At 37.7% G+C, this 19,252-nt stretch overlaps 1 protein-coding gene across 1 annotated transcript; it reads right to left on the minus strand.

The window, feature by feature from the left end:
- On the minus strand, positions 1–18,643 carry ANXA1 (annexin A1). Its single transcript, XM_015063260.3, has 13 exons — positions 18,414–18,643; positions 11,558–11,637; positions 11,356–11,464; positions 10,736–10,830; positions 9,539–9,652; positions 9,022–9,112; positions 7,057–7,136; positions 6,561–6,617; positions 4,880–4,973; positions 3,918–4,013; positions 2,776–2,834; positions 1,247–1,369; positions 1–347 (listed from the first exon to the last, which is right to left on the minus strand). Exons 2-13 carry the CDS (start codon positions 11,621–11,623, stop codon positions 294–296), a joined length of 1,038 nt encoding a protein of 345 aa, XP_014918746.1. The 5' UTR covers positions 11,624–11,637; positions 18,414–18,643; the 3' UTR covers positions 1–293.
- Positions 18,644–19,252: the final 609 nt, after the last annotated feature.

The following is a 19,252-nucleotide window of genomic DNA, read 5'->3' on the forward strand; positions in this document are numbered from 1 at the left end:
TGTCTTGCAGAATCATTTTATTTTCTGCTGCACAAACATCTTTCTCAGGTAATGTTACTAGAACAACCTGTTTATGAGGTTTTATAGTTTGGGATAAATAGAGTTTAAAAAAGCTACTCTCTATCATATGGAGTTGTGATATAAAAATGGTTTATAGGCCATATTTTTCAAAAAGCATTTAGCTAGACTATAATCCTGCTGAGAAAACTTTACTATTTAAGTGCATGATATGGAATGAAAAGATATGATGAAAAAGTCTTCTGATCAAGAAGCTTGTGGTCATCAAAGGAATGTTAGTCTCCGCAGAGAGCCACCAGGATTTTTTCATAATCTCCCTTGGTTTCATCCTGTTGATGAAGAAATAGAGTATACTTAATGCTACCTGAAACCACAATCAATGTAAAATATTTTTAATCATAGAAGAATTACATATTTGTAGATTAACAGTTATACAACGTATATCATAGTATGTGAACTCTAGGATCTTTGATAAAAATATCATTTACTTAAGTCATATAATTAATATAGCAGATAACTGATATTTGTTAATCAATTATTGTATAAAAAGCAATAGCTTTCAAGATTCAGATATATTGACTATGTTATATATTAGAGCCATTATTTCCCAAGAATGAAATACCACACAGAACTGGGTAACTTAACACAATATAATTTCGTATCACAGTAAAGAAGGAATGTGACTCACTCACCAGAAAGAAAGTGATAAACCTGTGATTTTCTCACTTTTTCTTGGTAGATTTAGTTATCCAGTGTAAGTGACGACTTAACTTTAAACTGTCAACTATCTTTCAATCTTTCAAGAAGTTTAAAACCTTTGACTTGTGTTTCTTTTTTACTTTTAACATTATAATGAAAATTTAAACTTGCATGTTATACATTTTATATTAACAAAATTAAGGAAAAACTTACAATAGTAAGTTTCTAATCTCTAATCAATAGTCATTGCAAAATACATCGTTATATCTCTCTACTAAAATGTTTTTTTTGCTAAATTTATACATGGGAAACTAAATGTTTCCATGACTGCTGGAAATTGTGTATGGTTTTTCAGTATAGAATTCACAAGTCCAGGGAAAGTTCAATAAATTACGTATCCTAAAATAACAAATTAATCTTACGCATACAATCTACAAATATGTAAGTCAGCTTTTCTCTTTGAAGAAGTTGCAAAAAGGACTGCCGTTTGCGGGGGTGGGCAGGGAGCATTATGAAAACCACAACATACCAGGATGGCTTGGCAGAGGGAGACACCATACAACTTCTGATAGCATGCTTTGATATCATTCATGTCGATTTCAGAACGGGAGACCATAATTCTGATCAGTGCCTTATGACGAGTCCCAGCACCCTGTTTAAAACAAATGATGGTAAATGTCATAGTCAGAGCATACTCTTAGTAAAGCAGGATATGGGTTTGAACGTGAAGCTCTTTTGTTCACTCATTAAAACACACATCCAAACACACACACACACACACACACACACACACACCCATGCACTTGACACAGGTAAGAAATAAAATGACAGGGATCCAACTGTTGCATCAGCAGGTGTAAGCTTTTACCACCGCTTGATTGGTCCTCCATCATCAGTCTTTCTTTTGTCCAAACCCTCCAAAAATTACAAATAACATGAACCTTCTAATTTGCTAATCTGATGGTCGAATTCATCTTTTTAAAACCCTCAGTGGTCTTTGGGTTGCGTTTAGGATGAAAACCAAACATTTTGTCTGGGTTCACAATGTCTGCCTAGTCCCACAACCTCTTCTTCCACTATGTACTCTCACGCTCATTGTATTTATCATCTTCAAAGTGTCATCCGGAGTCCTCCTCCTGGACCAACCTTGCTTCATCCCTCCATTCCTTCCACCACCACTGTCCTCTGGCTAATCCCTATTCAAATATCAGGTCTTAGTTTATCAGACGGCAAGTCTACACTGATTTCTCCTGCTCTTATTCAGTGCTAGGCGTTCATCCTCACCCAGCTAGATAACCATCCCCTTAGGTGGCAGCAGGCACGAGGTCTGGGACTGTATTGCGAACCACATAGTGGACAATGTGTATCATTTCAGAGGGACTCTTTCTTATGAATTGAATAGTTAGATCTCTCTCTCTCTCTCTCTCTCTCTCTCTGGGGACTTCTCTATTTTGGAGTTGCAAAGGAAAAAAGAAGGATGACTTTTCACAATACATGTATACAGGTGGCATCCTGTACAAGACGATGCATGCTAGAGAATCAAGTTCAAGTGAAGTGGCTGAAGTGGTATTTATTGCAAATGTATCTTAATAACACCTTCCACTTGTGTCACTTTAAAATGACGTTTTAAAATCTTAGAATGAAATATGAATCCAGGGCATGGATGCCAGAATAACAATATAAACAAAAAGGAAAGTGAAACATAGAAAGGAGGAAATCGTAAAACCCACAACCTCAGCGGAAGTAGGTTACTAAAATCACATCTTAAAAGAAAAAGTAACCTTTCTCCGCTGACTCAGGTTTTGTACAAATCACGAGTAAGCCACCAATTACCGACAACCTCACCTTACTACCTCACCCGTAAAAAAATACAACAAATCTGACCGAATTTTATGCTAATAAGGAAGGGTATTGCCTTTTGCACTAGATGGAACAATGATTCTTTTTAGGAGGGAGATATTAAAATAAGCATGGCTTGCAGATGATATGAAGTTTTCTGTTGTTCTCCCCACAAACAATAATTTTACCCCTAAGCAAAGCACATACACACAACGTTACCTTCATGGCATGATGAAGCTTCTCAGCAAAGAACATCGGTTTGCTTGTGGCACACTTCACTGCAAGACAGGCACACTTAAGTTGACATATTTACCACATGACAAGAAAGACATGTATGAAGGAAACATAAGGAATAGTTTCACCAGCAAGATTCTATTCTACACTTCTGTTCCTCATCCCCCCACCTCGTAACGGATATTTGGCCTATAAGAAACCGTTCCCTAGATGGCGTTCTGAGTAATCTTTCCCCCAACAATGTCGCCTATCTCCTCCTGTATCTTAAATCCATCCAGTACCAACTCCGGTTCATGCTATCCGGAGTATACTCTTCTTGGAAATGCGGAAACCAGTAGGTGTTAAAGGCCATGTGGGCACACGGTCAATACTTTTCTCATGTCATAAAAAGAATTTCTTTCAAGTGAAATGGGGCTTGCTTTCAACATAAGGCAACTGCCTGATAAAACACTAACACATGCGTCCATGAGTGATATTCTCTACCTTGCTACTCAACGTGGAATCTGTAGACCAAAGGTATTGGCATCACCTGGGAGCTTGTTAGAAATGCAGAATCCCAGGGCCCCACTACAGACCTACTGAATCAGAATCTGCACTCAACAAGATTTTCGGGGGGATTCATGAGTGTGTCAAGGTTTGAGAAGCACTGCTTTAGAACATACGTTCCCAGGTAATCAGGATAGCACAGGAGACCTTTAAAGCCTTTTTCTTCTGAAGGCCTTTTCAGAAGTCTCTGCAGACCTACTGAATTAATCCCTCTGGCTATGACTAAGATGAGTCAATCAGCAAGTGGCAGACCAGGATTTGAATCTGCATTTATCTAAACCCAATCTCATGCTCTTAATGACTGACCACTCTGACTTTCCTCAGAGGTATGCCCTGCCTGGTGCATCACTAAATGCTCAGAAAGTTATTTCCCACCTGCCCATCTTTTGGATAAAAGGAATAATATCTTTTATTATTAAGAAGGCCATTTTATGCCTTTAGCTAAACATTCATTGCCATTATCTTACATGTTGCCTCTATATGAAATATAAGTTTATTATATCAGCTATTTTTTTTTTAAATTATGGGACAGCATTGACCATTTCAGGTTAGAAAACCCTCCCCACTGCAGGACCACATACCAATAGCTGTGAGGCATTTCTCGATGTCCCCTTTCATTTCCAGGTCCAGAACTTTGTTCATGTCGTGCTTACTGTACTTGGCGTACTTCTGAAACACTGAATATGAAGTTTAAACTAAGAGATGTACAAGGCATCCTATTTTGGGGAAACTAGCAAAAGCAGGGCGACTCAAAGCATTCCTTGACTGAATTTCAAAACAAACATTTTAAAGCGAATTATTCAACTGAGCATATTTTGGATACTTCATCTTCTCCTAGGAATGTAACTCTCATGGCTATTTTGGTGCTCCTGTATATTTTTGGGAAAGCTTTGCAAGTGTTGACATTTATTAGAGCTGGCGTGTGATTGACAACCGTGATACTTACTACATCAGAGCCAAGTGCCACACCAAATGGATCTCCCCTTCTATAGAGATCTGTGTACTAAATGTCTCTTATTTTCATCATTAGAAATCAGTGTGCTATTATAAGATAATGACCTTTCGATCATCATTAGGACTTCCCCTTTGCGTTGGCTGCGAAAACGTGCAGAGTCAAATCTTGTGCTCAAAGGCCAACTCTTGTTGCTTTGTGGTGGCGGGAGGGGGGCAGGGGGGACCGCTGTGCCCTTTTTTTCACTTAGTACTGAGTTTTTAATGTTTTTCTTCATTGTAATTTCACTTATCGTATGTGCGTATTTTGTCACACCCATTCCAAATACTTTGAGAGAGTAGAAATAGTTAAGATAATGAAATAATGTTCTACCTGCCAAAATCACAAAGTGTGTTTCAAGTACTATAAAATGGTGGCCGTTCAACTTTGGGCAAATGTACAAATGGCAATAAGGGGTCAGGAGCACCACATCCACTTGGGATGGGAAGGACACTAATTAAGGCTTCTATCTTTCCATTCTTTTATTTGTCCTCAAAAAACCCTGAATCTTCCATAAGTAATTTTCAGGAACCTTTTTTTTTCTCCATTTACCTTGGCGAAGATGGGGATATGCTCTGGTGGTGAGAATGGTAATGAACACATTCACATCTGTCCCTTTTCTCCTTTCTCCTGCTTCATATAAAGCCTATCAAGAAACGCAAACATAAACATTTGACTATCTGCCGACTTGATACCCGCACAAGAATGTTAGATCTCTTCAAAGATTTTCTAGGCAGCTGCTTTGTGTCCAATTCAATCACAGTAAGCAACGCTAAGAGTGCAAGTTCCGTAAAGATAGGAACCATATTTGGTCAAGTATCTTCCACGGTATGTTTGTGCCTTGCAAACAGTAGAGACTGAAGATGTGTTTGCAGAATAAGTATTTGCTGAATTAAATTGCTTTCAGGTTATGCTCTATATCAAGACAACTCCAAGGGACTGTCTAAACACAGGGTGTTTTTTTTTTACTCTTGATCGTTCAGAGTAACTACCAGCAAATGGTACTAATAAATCAATAATTCAAACATAACCTAGACTTGAATTTTGATCGTAAGATTTCTGGATTCAAATTCTGACTCTGGAACTTAGTTGCCCTGTAATCTTAGATGAACAGTTTAACCTTAGTGAAGTACAGATTTTCCTCTTTTGTAACTGGAAAAGATAATCTTTGTCGTACGGTCACAAGCACGCTCTGTTAACTTTGAAATGTTAATTGCCATCATCCTCCTGGGCCACTATTAATCCAGGTAGCTGCCATAAATATACATCCAAGAGCCCTAATAGTCTTAAAATGGAAAGCAAATTCAGAAATGTCACAAGAAAATAAGAATCATTTTTTATTATAGGCAGTTATTCAAATGCTAACTTTTGTTCTTTGATATGCTTGCGTGATTTCTATTAAAATGGTCGAACTTCTGGTGGATGTAAGTTATTTTGGACTTTTCAAACAAACATCTGGTATGTATGCATTTATTCAACCAAAAGTTAATGAGTGTCTTTTATGTGCAAGATTATGTACCAGTATTGTGAAGGGAGTGAGTATGGACAGATAAGTTTCTATCCTATTAACTCACTGTAATGAATTTACAGACATAATATTATCCCATAGGGAAAGCATATGCAAATGATAGTTGTCTTTTTTTTTTTTTGTATTTAACAGAAATTCCAGGCCCTAAAATGGCACAGTTTCTCTAATGTTGCCAATGGATTGGTGTATAAATAACCAGCAATCTCACTGAAATTATATATGTCAATATACTTGAACGTATATAAATGTTATAATTTTTATAACTATAATCATTACTATAATGGTTTTACAACATAAACATACATCTATATGTATGAACTCAATGCACTGTTCACTGTTAAAAGACGGTTCAATGTGCTTACCCTTTCCACTTAAAAATTATTTTTCCCTTTCTTAGACATGATAAGAAAAAATTCAGGGTTTTCTCAACAAAAAAATTCTTAAGAATGACAAATCAATTTCTTTCAATCCCCTCCCACTTTGTGAGAAATGAAATCTATTAAGAACATAAAAATCACGTGTTTCACTCTGTTCAAGTGCAAATGGGTGTGCATCACTCAGGGAATGAACATTAGGGGTGACTGGCCTCTAGAAGGATCTCAAGTTTGCTTTCACGTAGAGGCCTCACGTGGTAACCCCACCTAACGCAAGACCTATCTGACATAGGAAGGTCGACTCCAGAAGTATTTGTGAGCACTTGCTTACCCTGGCGTCCGTATCAGCCAAGTCGTCATTCAAGCCAAAATCCTCAGATCGGTCACCCTGAAAAAAATCCCCATTCTCTGGTAAGTTGTTTTATTTTATTTCTTTTTTAACTTTTTTAAGTGTTTATTATTTTTGAGAGAGAGAGAGCAAGCAGGGGAGGGGCAGAGAGTGAGGGAGACACAGAATGGGAAGCAAGCTCTAGGCTCCAAGGTGTCAGCACAGAGCCCGATGTGGGGCTCGAACTCACACCGACCGCGAGACCATGACCTGAGCTGAAGCCAGCCACCCAACCAACTGAGCCCCCCGGGTGCCCTCTGGTAAGTTGTTTTCTAGCATGTAATCTCATGATTTACTTAATTCTCTTAACATCAGGTACATAATACTTTTTGAGAAATAGAGAGTCAATTGCTTATTTCAAGAGAGAGAGAGAGAGGGGAAATCTAAGACTTGACTCCTCATAAAGGAGGAGGTATTTTCTGAACTAGTTGAAGTATACCTTAGCGAGAGAAAGCAAAGCATTCCGATAATCTCCAGATGTGTCTGAGGTGATATCTTTAGCCAGATCTCTCTTCAGTTCTGAGAAATAAGAAAAGTATATTTTGCAGTAAACTAGTGACAAATAATGGTGGTAGTAATATCTGACGTCTCTGTGCGGCTTACAATTTGCAGTGTCAAATGTTCAATGACTTATGGAACGTATCTCAAATATTATCATTTTTTAAGTAAAAACAGAGTAATCAGAGCGAGTAAAATCTTAGATCATCAAAGCTATTTCCATAGGGCAATGAAAGCAATTTAGATAATACAGTGGATGAAACCCTACGGTCATAAAACTTTTGCTAGCAAGAATAAATTGCATAGGTATACATGATTAAAAATCAATTTTGAAACAAAATATGCCAAAATTTAAGCAATGGGATGAATTAGAATATGTATTTAAAACCATAAGCTAGAGGTACTTCCTTGAACACAGATTATGTATTTACTTTAAAATGTTATAAATATCTTATATGTGATATAGTTTTGCATACATGTGTAAATATATATACAGATAGATTGATTATATATATAGATATAGATTTAAAATGTTGTAGAAAATCCCTTAATTAACTAGGCAAAAATAATGCTCTAGTACACAAAAATTAACTGAATTTATAATTGAGTAGAGGACAGGGAAGTTAAATAAGCCATCATTACACTATATTTGGTATATAATAGAGAAATATGGACATATACCTTTGTAAACTATGTTTTACCAAGCAAAAACGAACTGATAATAATGCCTTTCTTGATTATCATTACTGATAAATGGATCTAAGAGAAATACTGATAATGAGATAAGAATCGCAGAAAATGAGGTTAAAACCTTCCTTATTGTGATACCTTTATTAAATTGCCATGTGCAAGGGCTATTGTATTCCCTGTGCTTGGTATGAAAACCAAGCAGAAAGATCCTGTATGGTGCTGCATATTAGGATGGGAAAACAAACGTTGAAGGCTTGGGAAACTAGAAATAGAAATTAATAAAATTCCCAACACTGACCAGGACCCGGTGATAGCGACCCTGTTTACATTGTTGAGCGTATCTTTTAAATGAGATGTGTCACTGAATAGATAAAATGATCCATGGCTGGTCATTCATCCCCATGGTTATAAATAGAGATAAAGAGTAAGTTACAAAAATACATAAAGAGTAAGTGACTCATTTATGTTCATAATGACTAAAGTTCATAATGGTAAAGGTAAAGTTTCCATCAGAGGATTGTAAGTACTAGACTCTACATTTTCTTTTTTTTTTTAATTTTTTTAATGTTTACTTTATTTTTGAGAGAGACAGAGACAGAATGCGAGTGGGTTGGGGCAGAGAGAGAGGGAGGCACAGAATCTGAAACAGGCTCCAGGCTCCGAGCTGTCAGCACAGAGCCCCACGTGGGGCTCGAACCCACAAGCTGTGAGGTCATAACCTGAGCCGAAGTCGGACGCTCAACCGACTGAGCCACCCAGGCGTCCCTGGACTCTACATTTTCAAGGGCAAATGGAGAATATTTTGTTTGGAAATTTCTGTTCTTGTTATCTTTTCAAAATAAAAAACAATGGGACATTTTTTGGACATAAATCTCGGAAAAATAGCAATGTTTTTAGGAAATTCTTTAAATTCAGCGCTAATGAATTGAGTTTTCCATTACAGTAACGTGTGGCCATTTGTGCTAGAAGGACATTTTCTATTAAAGTGCAACGTTGATGAGGGGTGGGATGCTGTCTCCCTCATCAGCACCCTGGCAACTCGAGTGCTGTCTGGTAACAACGTGTGCATGCATTGACACATGCCGAACAATGGAGAAAAATTATAATATGTAGAATTTCCAAAGCCCCATTATTAATATCCACATTCAGCTTTGAGAAACACGTACCACATTTAGTTTCCGAGAGGCGATTTGGACTGTTGGGCATTAAAACATACCTTCTCTATAGACTCTGTTAATCTCTCTGATTTCTTTGTTAGTTCTTGATACCAAAATCTCATCCAGAGTATCTTCATCAGTCCCAAGGCCCTGGATTAAAGAAGAAATGGAGGAAAATCTTATTCAAGAGCATCTGCTAGCTTTTGTGTCCCAAAATTCGTTTGAATCTGGCAGTTAGTAACTTTCCCACGGTATGTAGTAAATATCCACAATATTTAACGATTACAACAAACGCTATTATATTGCTCTAAAAACAAAATGGATTTAAAGCCAGTGTTTTGCACAAAGATGTGAAAAGTGAGGCGTATGATTCATTGCAGTGACATCATGAAAAGACTGGATGTAATACAGCTGCTAAGTCCAACATTCATTCATTTATTTATTTACTCATTCATTCATTTTATTCTCACTGATGGGCATGCCCTGTACTGGATGCTGAGGATATAAGAAGACATGTAAGTGGACTTGGTCTATACAATCTCTTGAAAGGAGTTTTGGTTAAATAAGGCCATTTACCTTCATGGCAGCACGAAGCTCTTCAGCATCAAACTGGGCTGGAGTCTTTAACAGAGCCAAAACAACTTCCTCGAGGTGACCAGAAAGGGCTTTCTTCAGAGCTTCATCCAGGGGCTATAACCAAGAGATTAGAATCAGGGCCTCTAATAAGTAAATGCTGATGCTGGGTAATACCACATTGTGGGGTTACCTGACTGTTAGGTAATCTTACTGCCGATTGCTAAATCCAGCCACCTTTTAGAGCTCCTTTCATTCAGGTACAAAATATGACATTTAGAATGTTACCTTCATTTTTTAGATCTAGAGTGATTACAATGAAATTTGCTGAATTCATTGATAACTTTCTTTTTCTTTTAGAGACAGTGTAATCAGGGGAGGGGCAGAGGGAGACAGAGAGAGAGAGAGAGAGAGAGAGAGAGAGAGAGAATTTCAAGCAGGCTACACACTCAGCATGGAGCCCCATGCAGGACTCAATCTCACGATAGTGAGATCATGACCTGAGCTGAAATCAAGAGTCAGATGCTCAACTGACTGAGCCACCCAGGTGCCCTACACTGAGAACTCATAAAGGACTTCTTTAAGTATTCTCTTGATGTTTTACACAGGAAGAAAATCACAAGGCTCAAATACAGAGTTTGTATTTTAACAGAAACAGTAGTAAGAATACTTCAAAAATAATGTACTAATAATTTTCCAGCCTTTGAGGTTTTCACTGCTCAAATAAGCATTACAATCAAGCACTGGTATTATATCATTTTCTAACTGGACTCCTTAAAAATATTACCCATTATTGGTATAGAGAATACAAAGCTTACTTTTAAAGTAGAATTATATGTATAAACTTTACATTCAGACATTTAATCACTCAATTTAAAATTTAACATAACACACATATCAATCAGAACATATGCTTTACTGCCAAGGGTACTCTCGATATTCGTTATATTCAAATTAAAGACTGGTCTTCAATATAAAAGTCACCTGCAAAGCACCAAGACGACTCATGTCTGAAACCAGAAAATTTGCTAGAATTGATTACACTGCAACCAAGCAAGGAAATACTGTCATCCTCGTCTTAGTTGTAAGGGGAAAATAGTGTTGGAGACTGAAAAAAGAATAGGTGAATTGTGCTTCAAAATCCATGTTTATACATAAACGTAACTGAAATTAAATATCTAAATGTACCACTCGACCTACCTTTCCTTTCTCCTGGAGATACGCTGCTTTGATCTGCTGACGTTGCGCATTATTTCTCTTAGTCAGAATGTCAATGATGGTTGCTTCATCCACACCTGGAAATAAAAGACCACTAGGCTTTTACAATCAATTTTCTTCATCATCAATAACTGACATAAAATAATTAATTACCAAGATGGCCCAAATGAAGTTCTAGAAAACTAAGAAATGGAAATTATACCAGCCTAAGATATAAAGGCAGCATTAAAGGGAAGCGTTTCAGATGTCACTTCCTCCATCTGAAGGAGAAAGAGAAACTGTTCCCGACCCTCATAGCTGCAGTGCTTGGTCCTGATTTAAACCCTAGATGTGAGGAGAGGTGTTGATTCCAGCATTGAGTTTCTGCTGGAAATGAGCTGGTAAAAATATCAGTCGTAGCAACAGAGATTCTACTGATTTGACCCAAATTTCCCAAGTGCTGAAAATTCCTAAGTTCTTTTGATGAAGAAATCTTTTTTTTTTTTTTTTTTATCTTCAAAATGAAACAGACCTTTCCCACTGCACATGGCCGGTTTTCAATAGCCATTCTAGTGGCCATTCTGAAATGTCCAGGAGGGGCGGTTATGGGGAGACATGATTACCTTTGACTGTTATCGCTTTATGCAAGGCGGCAACATCCGAGGATGGGTTGAAGCTAGGATAGGGGCTCACTGCTGACCCAGGACCGCCTTTGGAGCTTTTCACAGTTTTCTGTGGATGAGACAGACATAGAATAACGTCCACTCCTTCATACTAGCTTCTCTTCTAATCTTAACTAAGTTATTTTATTGTCACTTGACTTACAACGTATTCCTGCTCTTCATTTTCAATAAACCAGGCCTGTTTGAGGAATTCTGATACCATTGCCATTTTCAAAGAAGTATCTGGAAAGAAAACAGGTAGATGCTTTTACCAAACAAAAACCTACAGCACATATATGCCATTCTACTCTCTTGCATACATAAGACATAGAGTAGTCTTGACCTTACTTAAGGATTACATTTAGGAGCATAATAAAATGCTAGATGTAAGCTCTTTAAAAGGAGAGTCTGACCCTTGAACAGAAACACCGAGCCTCACCCACCATTCAGAAACTTGGTTCTTTCTTGGCATATTCAGTCCTAACCGTTAGGGGCCAGATGATTCTACAAGTGGGGTTGGTGATTTACTTCATTGCTCTAAATTTATAGACCATCTACCATATGCCAAGCACTGAAGGTCCAGAAAATATTCAAACATCATGCTTTCCTCAGAGAGCTTCAAGCTAGTGCATGCTTCCTGTGGGAAAACACAAAAGCTAAATGCTGGCTGATCTGAGCCTCTCTTGGAATGCGTCAAGGTTAACCTGACAGAAAAGTTAAAGAGAACACAACAGAGAGAAGGCTGTCATATTTGGGACGCTACTAAAGCAAGAAATCTTGGCAGAAGCCCAATCCAAAGAGGTTTAAATTATCTCCAACGCTTTGGGAAAAGATGAATGGATTTCTAGAAAGAGCAGTACGATTCCATTTATATTTCAGAAAGATCACTCATCCTAGATCATAGAGAATGGCTAAGAGACAGGCAAGATGAAAGATTGGAGACCATTTAATAGGCCTTTAGAGAATCTGGGTAGGATTGGTGAGGGCCTAAAGAAAAGTAACGGCTGGAGAAAAAGCATAATGTTCTATTTACATTTATAAGGTAAAACAATCTGTGACAATCTGCCAGAGTGGATTCAGGCTCAAAACGCTAAAGGAGCTTGATAAAGAGATAGTCAGGTGGCATTTCCCCCTCAAATAATTGTTTCCTTTTCCATTCCTTGGTATAAAATTATTTCAGCATTTGAAGCAATTGCTACCCTCACATTTCTTCCTAGCTGAGCTGTCCTAAATATTAGTCCTTCATGGTTTTCCATCCAACACACAAAAAACCCAGATTTTATAAGAGGTTCTTTGTTCTCATAGGAAGCATCAGGGTGATACTGCAACATAGATGTCCCCTTTCCACAAACTCTGTCTTGAAATTTTGTTAATTGCTACCATGGTTCTGCAGTATTTTTATTTAATCAACGACGTATATCTTTAAAACCTGAAGCATGTTGAAAAACTCGTGTGTTCCCTGTTTTGTCCACAAAAGAAGCTCTCAGCGATCCTTTCGGGCTGGGGATGTGTTTCGAGGGGCTCGTTCGTGAGCAACGTTGACATATCTCTCCATATTGCTTTGTTTATCCCTCTGGAGACTACGCCCATGAATACATCTGAAGGAGTTTGGAAGGGAAATCTCAGTAGTTTGAAATTCTTCATCAGAAGCTAAATGAATCGTGAGAAGTAAAACCCATAACCTGACTCCTTAACAGCATGTTCAGACGAAATCTTTCATCCATACCTGCTGAAAAATAACCTCAGTTTCAAGTAATGAGATTAAATACGTGAGAGAAACCATATCCAAAGCAGAAACTATCTCCACTTAATTATCATGGGGATTGTTCACATTTCTGTTCTGTCATCAGTGAGAAGAACCAATATTTTGTGCATCCGTTTAAAATAACCTCTTTCCCCTCCAGCAACTGATAGATTTAAAGTTATTTCCTGAGGTAAAGTCATGATGTACAATTTTGCACAAGGTTTTACTTCCTGTTACAGTCATAATCTGAGGCCATCGCTGTTGGCACAAGCAGATTCATTTTCCAATTATGTCATTGGCACATCCAGAACTTCTAGTAATTTCTGGCAAGGTTTCAGGTATTTGAAATTTCCATTTTTATAATCTCAGCCATGCGCTTCGTAAAGTAGAATCCTCAAAATGAGGGATATGATTGGTCACTTAGCACAGTACTTTTCCATCAGTGAAATATGTATTCCAGTATTTCCACTCTTTTCAATTGGAAAAAAACCCTCAAAATAGACCAGAGACTATGGACATTGTCAAACATAATTTTAAAAATGAACCCCAGAACTTCAACACAAATTTTATGAAAACTTCACTGTGCTTCATTTTTTTTCACTTCTCAGAAAATGCTCACATACTGCATTGATTTCTTCACATAACACCAAACAACACAAATAAGGGGGCTGAATAATTTATTTGACACAACAGAGTTTATAGAGGAGACACCTTTGTAACATATCTTCTGAGTTCCTAGATCTTATAATCTGAAATAATTTGGATGGTCTTGGGGCACCTGGGTGGCTCAGTTGTTTAAGCCTCTGACTTCGGCTCAGGTCATGATCTCATGGTTCGCGGGTCTGGGCCCCGTGTCGAGCTCTGCACTGACAGCTCAGACCCTAGAGCCGGCTTCAGAGTCCGTGTCTCCCTCTCTCCTTTTGCCCCTCCCCCGCTCTCACTCTGTCTCTCTCTCTTAAAAATAAAAAATGGTTTTAAAAAATAATTTTAAAAAATGAAATAATTTGGATGGTCTAAAAGCACGGTCTGGAAAAGAAAAGTAGTCTGAATAGACTGTCTCAGAAAAGCAATTTGAGGAAAATGGAATCTCAATCCAGCCAAATAATTTCTACTAGCTCTTAGCTTGAGGACACAGGGATACTGGCAGGATGTAAGAAATTGCCCTAAAGGAAAAATATTTTATCATGTACCAGTAGTTAAGTGCTCAATGTCAACTGCAAGTATTAGCAGAAATTTTTAACAGTTGCAACATACTTTACAAATACCACAGCAAAAACATTTTGGCCAAACTGAATTGCTAAACCATTCTGTCTCTTCTGTAACTACCCTCTGCATGAAAACCGGCATTTTGTACCTTGATAAAACATATTCAATAATTTGAAGGTAACACTTGCTTTACTTTAGATAAATAATGCGTACAAGGATCTTTTATAGACTGTTACTTGTTATATAGATATCAGATATTATTACTATGCAGAGAAAAAATTTGGTCTAGAAAATAGAATTGTAGAGTTAAAAAAATAAATTACCCTATGAATCTGCAAAAGATTTTCTTTTTTCTTTTTTTTTTAGTTGCAACGTTTGTAGGGTATGTATTATTTTATTAACATACCTTGGTGCTCTCTCTTTCTCTCTCCCCCCCGCCTCTCTCTCTCTCTCTCTCTCTCTCTCTCTTTCTCTCTCTCTATATATATAATCTGGGTACTAATGAACTCTGAAACCAGCATTATCCAAGATTCACATTATCCAAGATTATCTCAGTCTTTAACATCATCTAATTTGAAGATGAAATTGGCCATTTATACATAGGTTGACCTATATGGAAATTAACAGTATTTCAGAGTTCTTCTAGTGAATGATCTGTTTGTGAACATGCACTGCCTACCAATCTCATTTATCTGTGCATAAATGTGTAACTTTCTAGAGATGAGCATTTTTGTGTATATTTATGTGTCATAAGAGAGCTCTCTTCATCTCATTCAGCAAGGAATTACAGAGGGTAAACACACATAAAAAGTATGCCCAAGATGTTAGGCAGAATACAGGATCCATGCTTACAGCACTATTAAGATAAAGATATTCCAGAAATGGTACGTTAGTAATTAGGCCAGCTCAAAATCTGAAAACACTAAGGCTTGTATCAAAGTTAATTTCCTGATTTCTCAAAAACTGCACGACAGTTATGTCCTTGTTTTTTTAATATAGAGAGACAGAAGTAATTTAGAGGCATAGGGCCATTGTATCTGTAGTGTTGTCTCAAATGTTACAGAAAAAAACACAGAGAGGGTGGAGTGAGGAAGAGGATAAAGCGAATGTGACATACTAACAATTGTGGGATCTGCGTACAATGGTAATTCTGTGCGATATTCTTGAAACTTTTCTGAAGGTTTGAAATTATTACAAAAGTCTGTTTGTTTGTGTTTCTTTCTTGTTTTAAATTGCAAGTTCTATCTCGGTCGGCCTCATGAAAGGCTACTTCCAAGATCTGTAAACAGAAGAAGCCGATTTTTATGGTCTCTCATGCATCCTGGTGACAATCTAGAATGATCAGAGTTATCCAGAGATACCAGCAGCAACTAATTCTTGCATAGGACAGCATCTTCATTCTTATTTTCTACCTGGGAAAAACAGTGTAATTTTCTGGCAGTTTTCTAGACAGAAGCTGTCAAACATCAAGTCATACATAAATCTATGCCTTCTGATTCCAAAGTATTGCAAATTGTTTTACACTTACAACCAAAAAGACAGTGAGTGACAGGAATGTTATTTTTAAGAGCTCACACTCGAGAATCAGCTTCATTACCAGTGAACCCATGGAGACTGTGGCAAGGTTTACCCTAGCACTTGGGGGTTTATTCTTCAATGCTTTGGCTTGTGCTCAGTTTTTCCCTTGAATATATATATTCACGGGACCTTCCCTTACCTGCTGGTGTGAGGGAACCAATTAGACTATACAAAGGCATGACTCATTCAGGAAGAACCATTTTATGAAAGGTACTCTCATGAATGTTTTGCCTCTAGGCCTTTGGATAGGGTGTTTCCTTTGCTTGGAATGCTGTTTCTTCCTCCGTATTCGCTTCCCTTGCCAGACTGTTGCTTCTAAAAGGACTCAGCATAGACCTCTTCACATCCTCCAGAAAATTTTCAAGCGTTCAACACTCAACTGGGTGAAGTTCTGTGCCTCTTCCAAGATGTCCTCCTGTCCCCCTACATTCGCCCCTACCATTCTGTATTATCACTTTCTATGTACCCGTCTATATGCCCCAGCAGCATTCCATGAGGGCAATGCTAATCTACTATTCATCATGCACCTCCAATCTCTGGTATTTAGTATATTAATAAGTATTATTGAATGAATAAAATAGTGGATCAGTGCTAATTATTTAGGAAACATATCTATACATTTCACAAACGTTTCTTCATAGCTATAGGATATAAAATAAGAACTGAAGAGTTCTGAGCCCTATTTGGATTCCCTTTAACTGACTATATGGCCTCAAGAAAACATTTAGCTTCTCCAGGGGTCTTCATTTATAAAAATACGAGTGTTGGAATAAATAGTGTCTACAATGCATAATAGCTCTGAGGTGCCTATCTTAAATTTCATCTCAAGTGGATGGAGGTGGGGAAAATTAGCATAATTAAGGAAGGTATTATATAAATTATATCTGTTCTGATCTTTCTGATAAAAATTTATCCTGTTTTAAAGAAAGATGAACTCACCTACTCCAAAAACTGTTTTGGGTTGATCGCTGAAAAATACAAGGTCCACTGTTTTAGCTGCTTAGCTCTGATTTTAAAAACAGCTCCAGGGTTTAGAGAAGATTAAGAACAACCGATTCAGCAAACTAACATCATAAACAAAACTCAACTTTTGCAGCTCTTTGGGTGGAGGAAGCATTTAATAAGCACGAAACGCTGCATAATGTTATTATTAACTATTTTGTCAACATCCATCAAAGGTTGGCTATCTGCCTTGTGTGGTTGAGCCTGGGGGCCAGGGTGTTGACAGAACTTCTGGGGAGGCGGCCATTTCTGAATTAGGGAATCAGTGCTTTACTGCATTTGAATCATTTTGCAATGCTCCTTCCCTTCTAGCTATCAAAATGCATTTCTGCGGGCAGAGGGGAATATTATTTTTTCAAAGTCCATGCAGAATTTTAAATATAAACAGGGCAAGAAAGAGCACTTCCTTCTTAATCAAGCTAGCATTAAAAGTTAGATGTCAGGGCATTTAATTTAACATTCAAAATGGACTAAGAAAAATTCTCAAAGGAGCACTTGTAATAAACGATAGCTGGATATATGATGATTCGAATTCTCTCACTTTTGCAAATATATCCAACACCAGTAAAAAGTCTACCTTGGATTTGTTTGGTGCTTTTGCTACTAAGGAAAATAATTTTTAGAGGACCCAGCTGGCATTTGCAGGAATAACTTATCTGACACCACCCAGAAAATACTTTCCTTCCCCTTAAGTTTTCACATCCACACTTGAAAAACCTGTCTATGACACAGAGACTCCAGGAATAAGAATGTGGCCACACCCTCTTTAAATGAAATGATTAATCAGCTGATCCTCTTACTTATTTACACTGCATAAATAAACATAAAGTAATTTCAATGTAAATTACAAAGGGCATAATTATCACTATGAGGTCTGAATCTATTTAATTCTTAGAAAGAAAGAAAGAAAGAAAGAAAGAAAGAAAGAAAAGGAAGAAAAGAAAGAGAAAGAAAGAGAGAGAAAGGAGAAAGAAAGAAAGAAAGAAAGAGAAAGAGAGAGGAGAGGAGAGGAGAGGAGAGGAGAGGAGAGGAGAGGAGAGGAAATAGTCCTGCCATTTTGAAACAGTTTCCTGAAACTCCCCTCCAGCACTTCTGTACTGGTTGCCTACAAGTATCCACCCTCCATCATGATTTCCATGTAACACACACACACACACACACACACACACACACACAGCTCTTGGAAATGTGTAACTCATAGGAGAAAAACACATTCTTCCCTTTTTCTTCTATGGTAATTCACCAACAGTGCAATAAGCCAGTATTAAGCAAACTGCCCATATTTGTAAAACTCTTAACTATATAAAAGAAAACATTACAATTTGTGATTTCCGACATATAAATACCCAATGTGATTTTACAGAAAGATTTATCAAAACATACTAAATGCAGCTAGCCATAAATCCTGGAGAAGCAGTAACAATTAACATCACGATGGGACAAGTTTTCAGAACAATCAAAGCTAACTAAAAAGAAAACTAAGACTTACCCTTTTTCTTCACCTTCTTCCAAAGCACTGGAGAGAGATTCTCCTCTGAAGGTTTCACACTAGAAGTGAAGCCTAGTGCTTCTGATTTTATAGAATTTGAAAGGAGACCACACCTAGCAACCAGAAGTTAGTAATTGGTTGCCCTTTGTTTGAAGTACGTGGCTCAGCCTCGGCCAGAAACAAAGTGAAACAAGTCTTGCAAAACTACCAGCTGAACCAACTCCTAGCTGACTGCACAGAGGAAAAAAAAAAAAAAAAACACGGAAAGACAGACTTTTTTTTTCCTCTTTAGCTTGCACTGCTTTTTCCAGAGAAAGTAGACTGCAGTCGATTTCCAAGGATGCAGTACTGTCTACCCCAATCCTGATACTAATAATTCGCATCCTTTTTTTAAACAGGCTGTGAAAGGAAAATGTATACACTTCAAAACAAAATAAACCTAAGAAAACCCTTTTCGTTTGAATCCTAGCTCCACCACTAGTTACTATGTGACCTTGGGGATATATTCAATTTCCCTGAACTTGTCTACTTTATTTTTTTAAGTTTATTTATTTACTTACTGTGTGTGCAAGCACACACACACATGCAAGTGGGGGGGGGGGCAGAGAGGGAGGGAGGGAGACAGAGAATCCCAAGCAGCCTCTGCACTGTCAGTATAGAGCCCGACACAGGGCTCTATCCTGCAAACTGTGAGATCATGACCTGAACCGAAATCAAGAGTCAGATGCTCAACTGACTGGGCCACCCAAGTGCCCCTGAACTTGTCTACTTTTGTAAATTAGGGATAATATTATCTAAGCTGCCTACCCACTAGAATTCTTGTGACAATTGAGAAATTA

This window comes from Acinonyx jubatus, chromosome D4, assembly GCF_027475565.1.
Source record: "Acinonyx jubatus isolate Ajub_Pintada_27869175 chromosome D4, VMU_Ajub_asm_v1.0, whole genome shotgun sequence".
NCBI lineage: Eukaryota > Metazoa > Chordata > Mammalia > Carnivora > Felidae > Acinonyx > Acinonyx jubatus.

Bases quoted from the DNA above. Each gene is read 5' to 3' on its own strand.
- ANXA1 (XM_015063260.3), bottom strand. From the start codon at position 11,623: ATGGCAATGGTATCAGAATTCCTCAAACAGGCCTGGTTTATTGAAAAT. The intron at 7,137-9,021 runs GTATGTTTTAAT...CTTATTTCTCAG, and splicing joins TAACAGAGTCTATAGAGAAG to AACTGAAGAGAGATCTGGCT. The intron at 348-1,246 runs GTATGTTGTGGT...CTTCATCAACAG, and splicing joins CCCTCTGCCAAGCCATCCTG to GATGAAACCAAGGGAGATTA.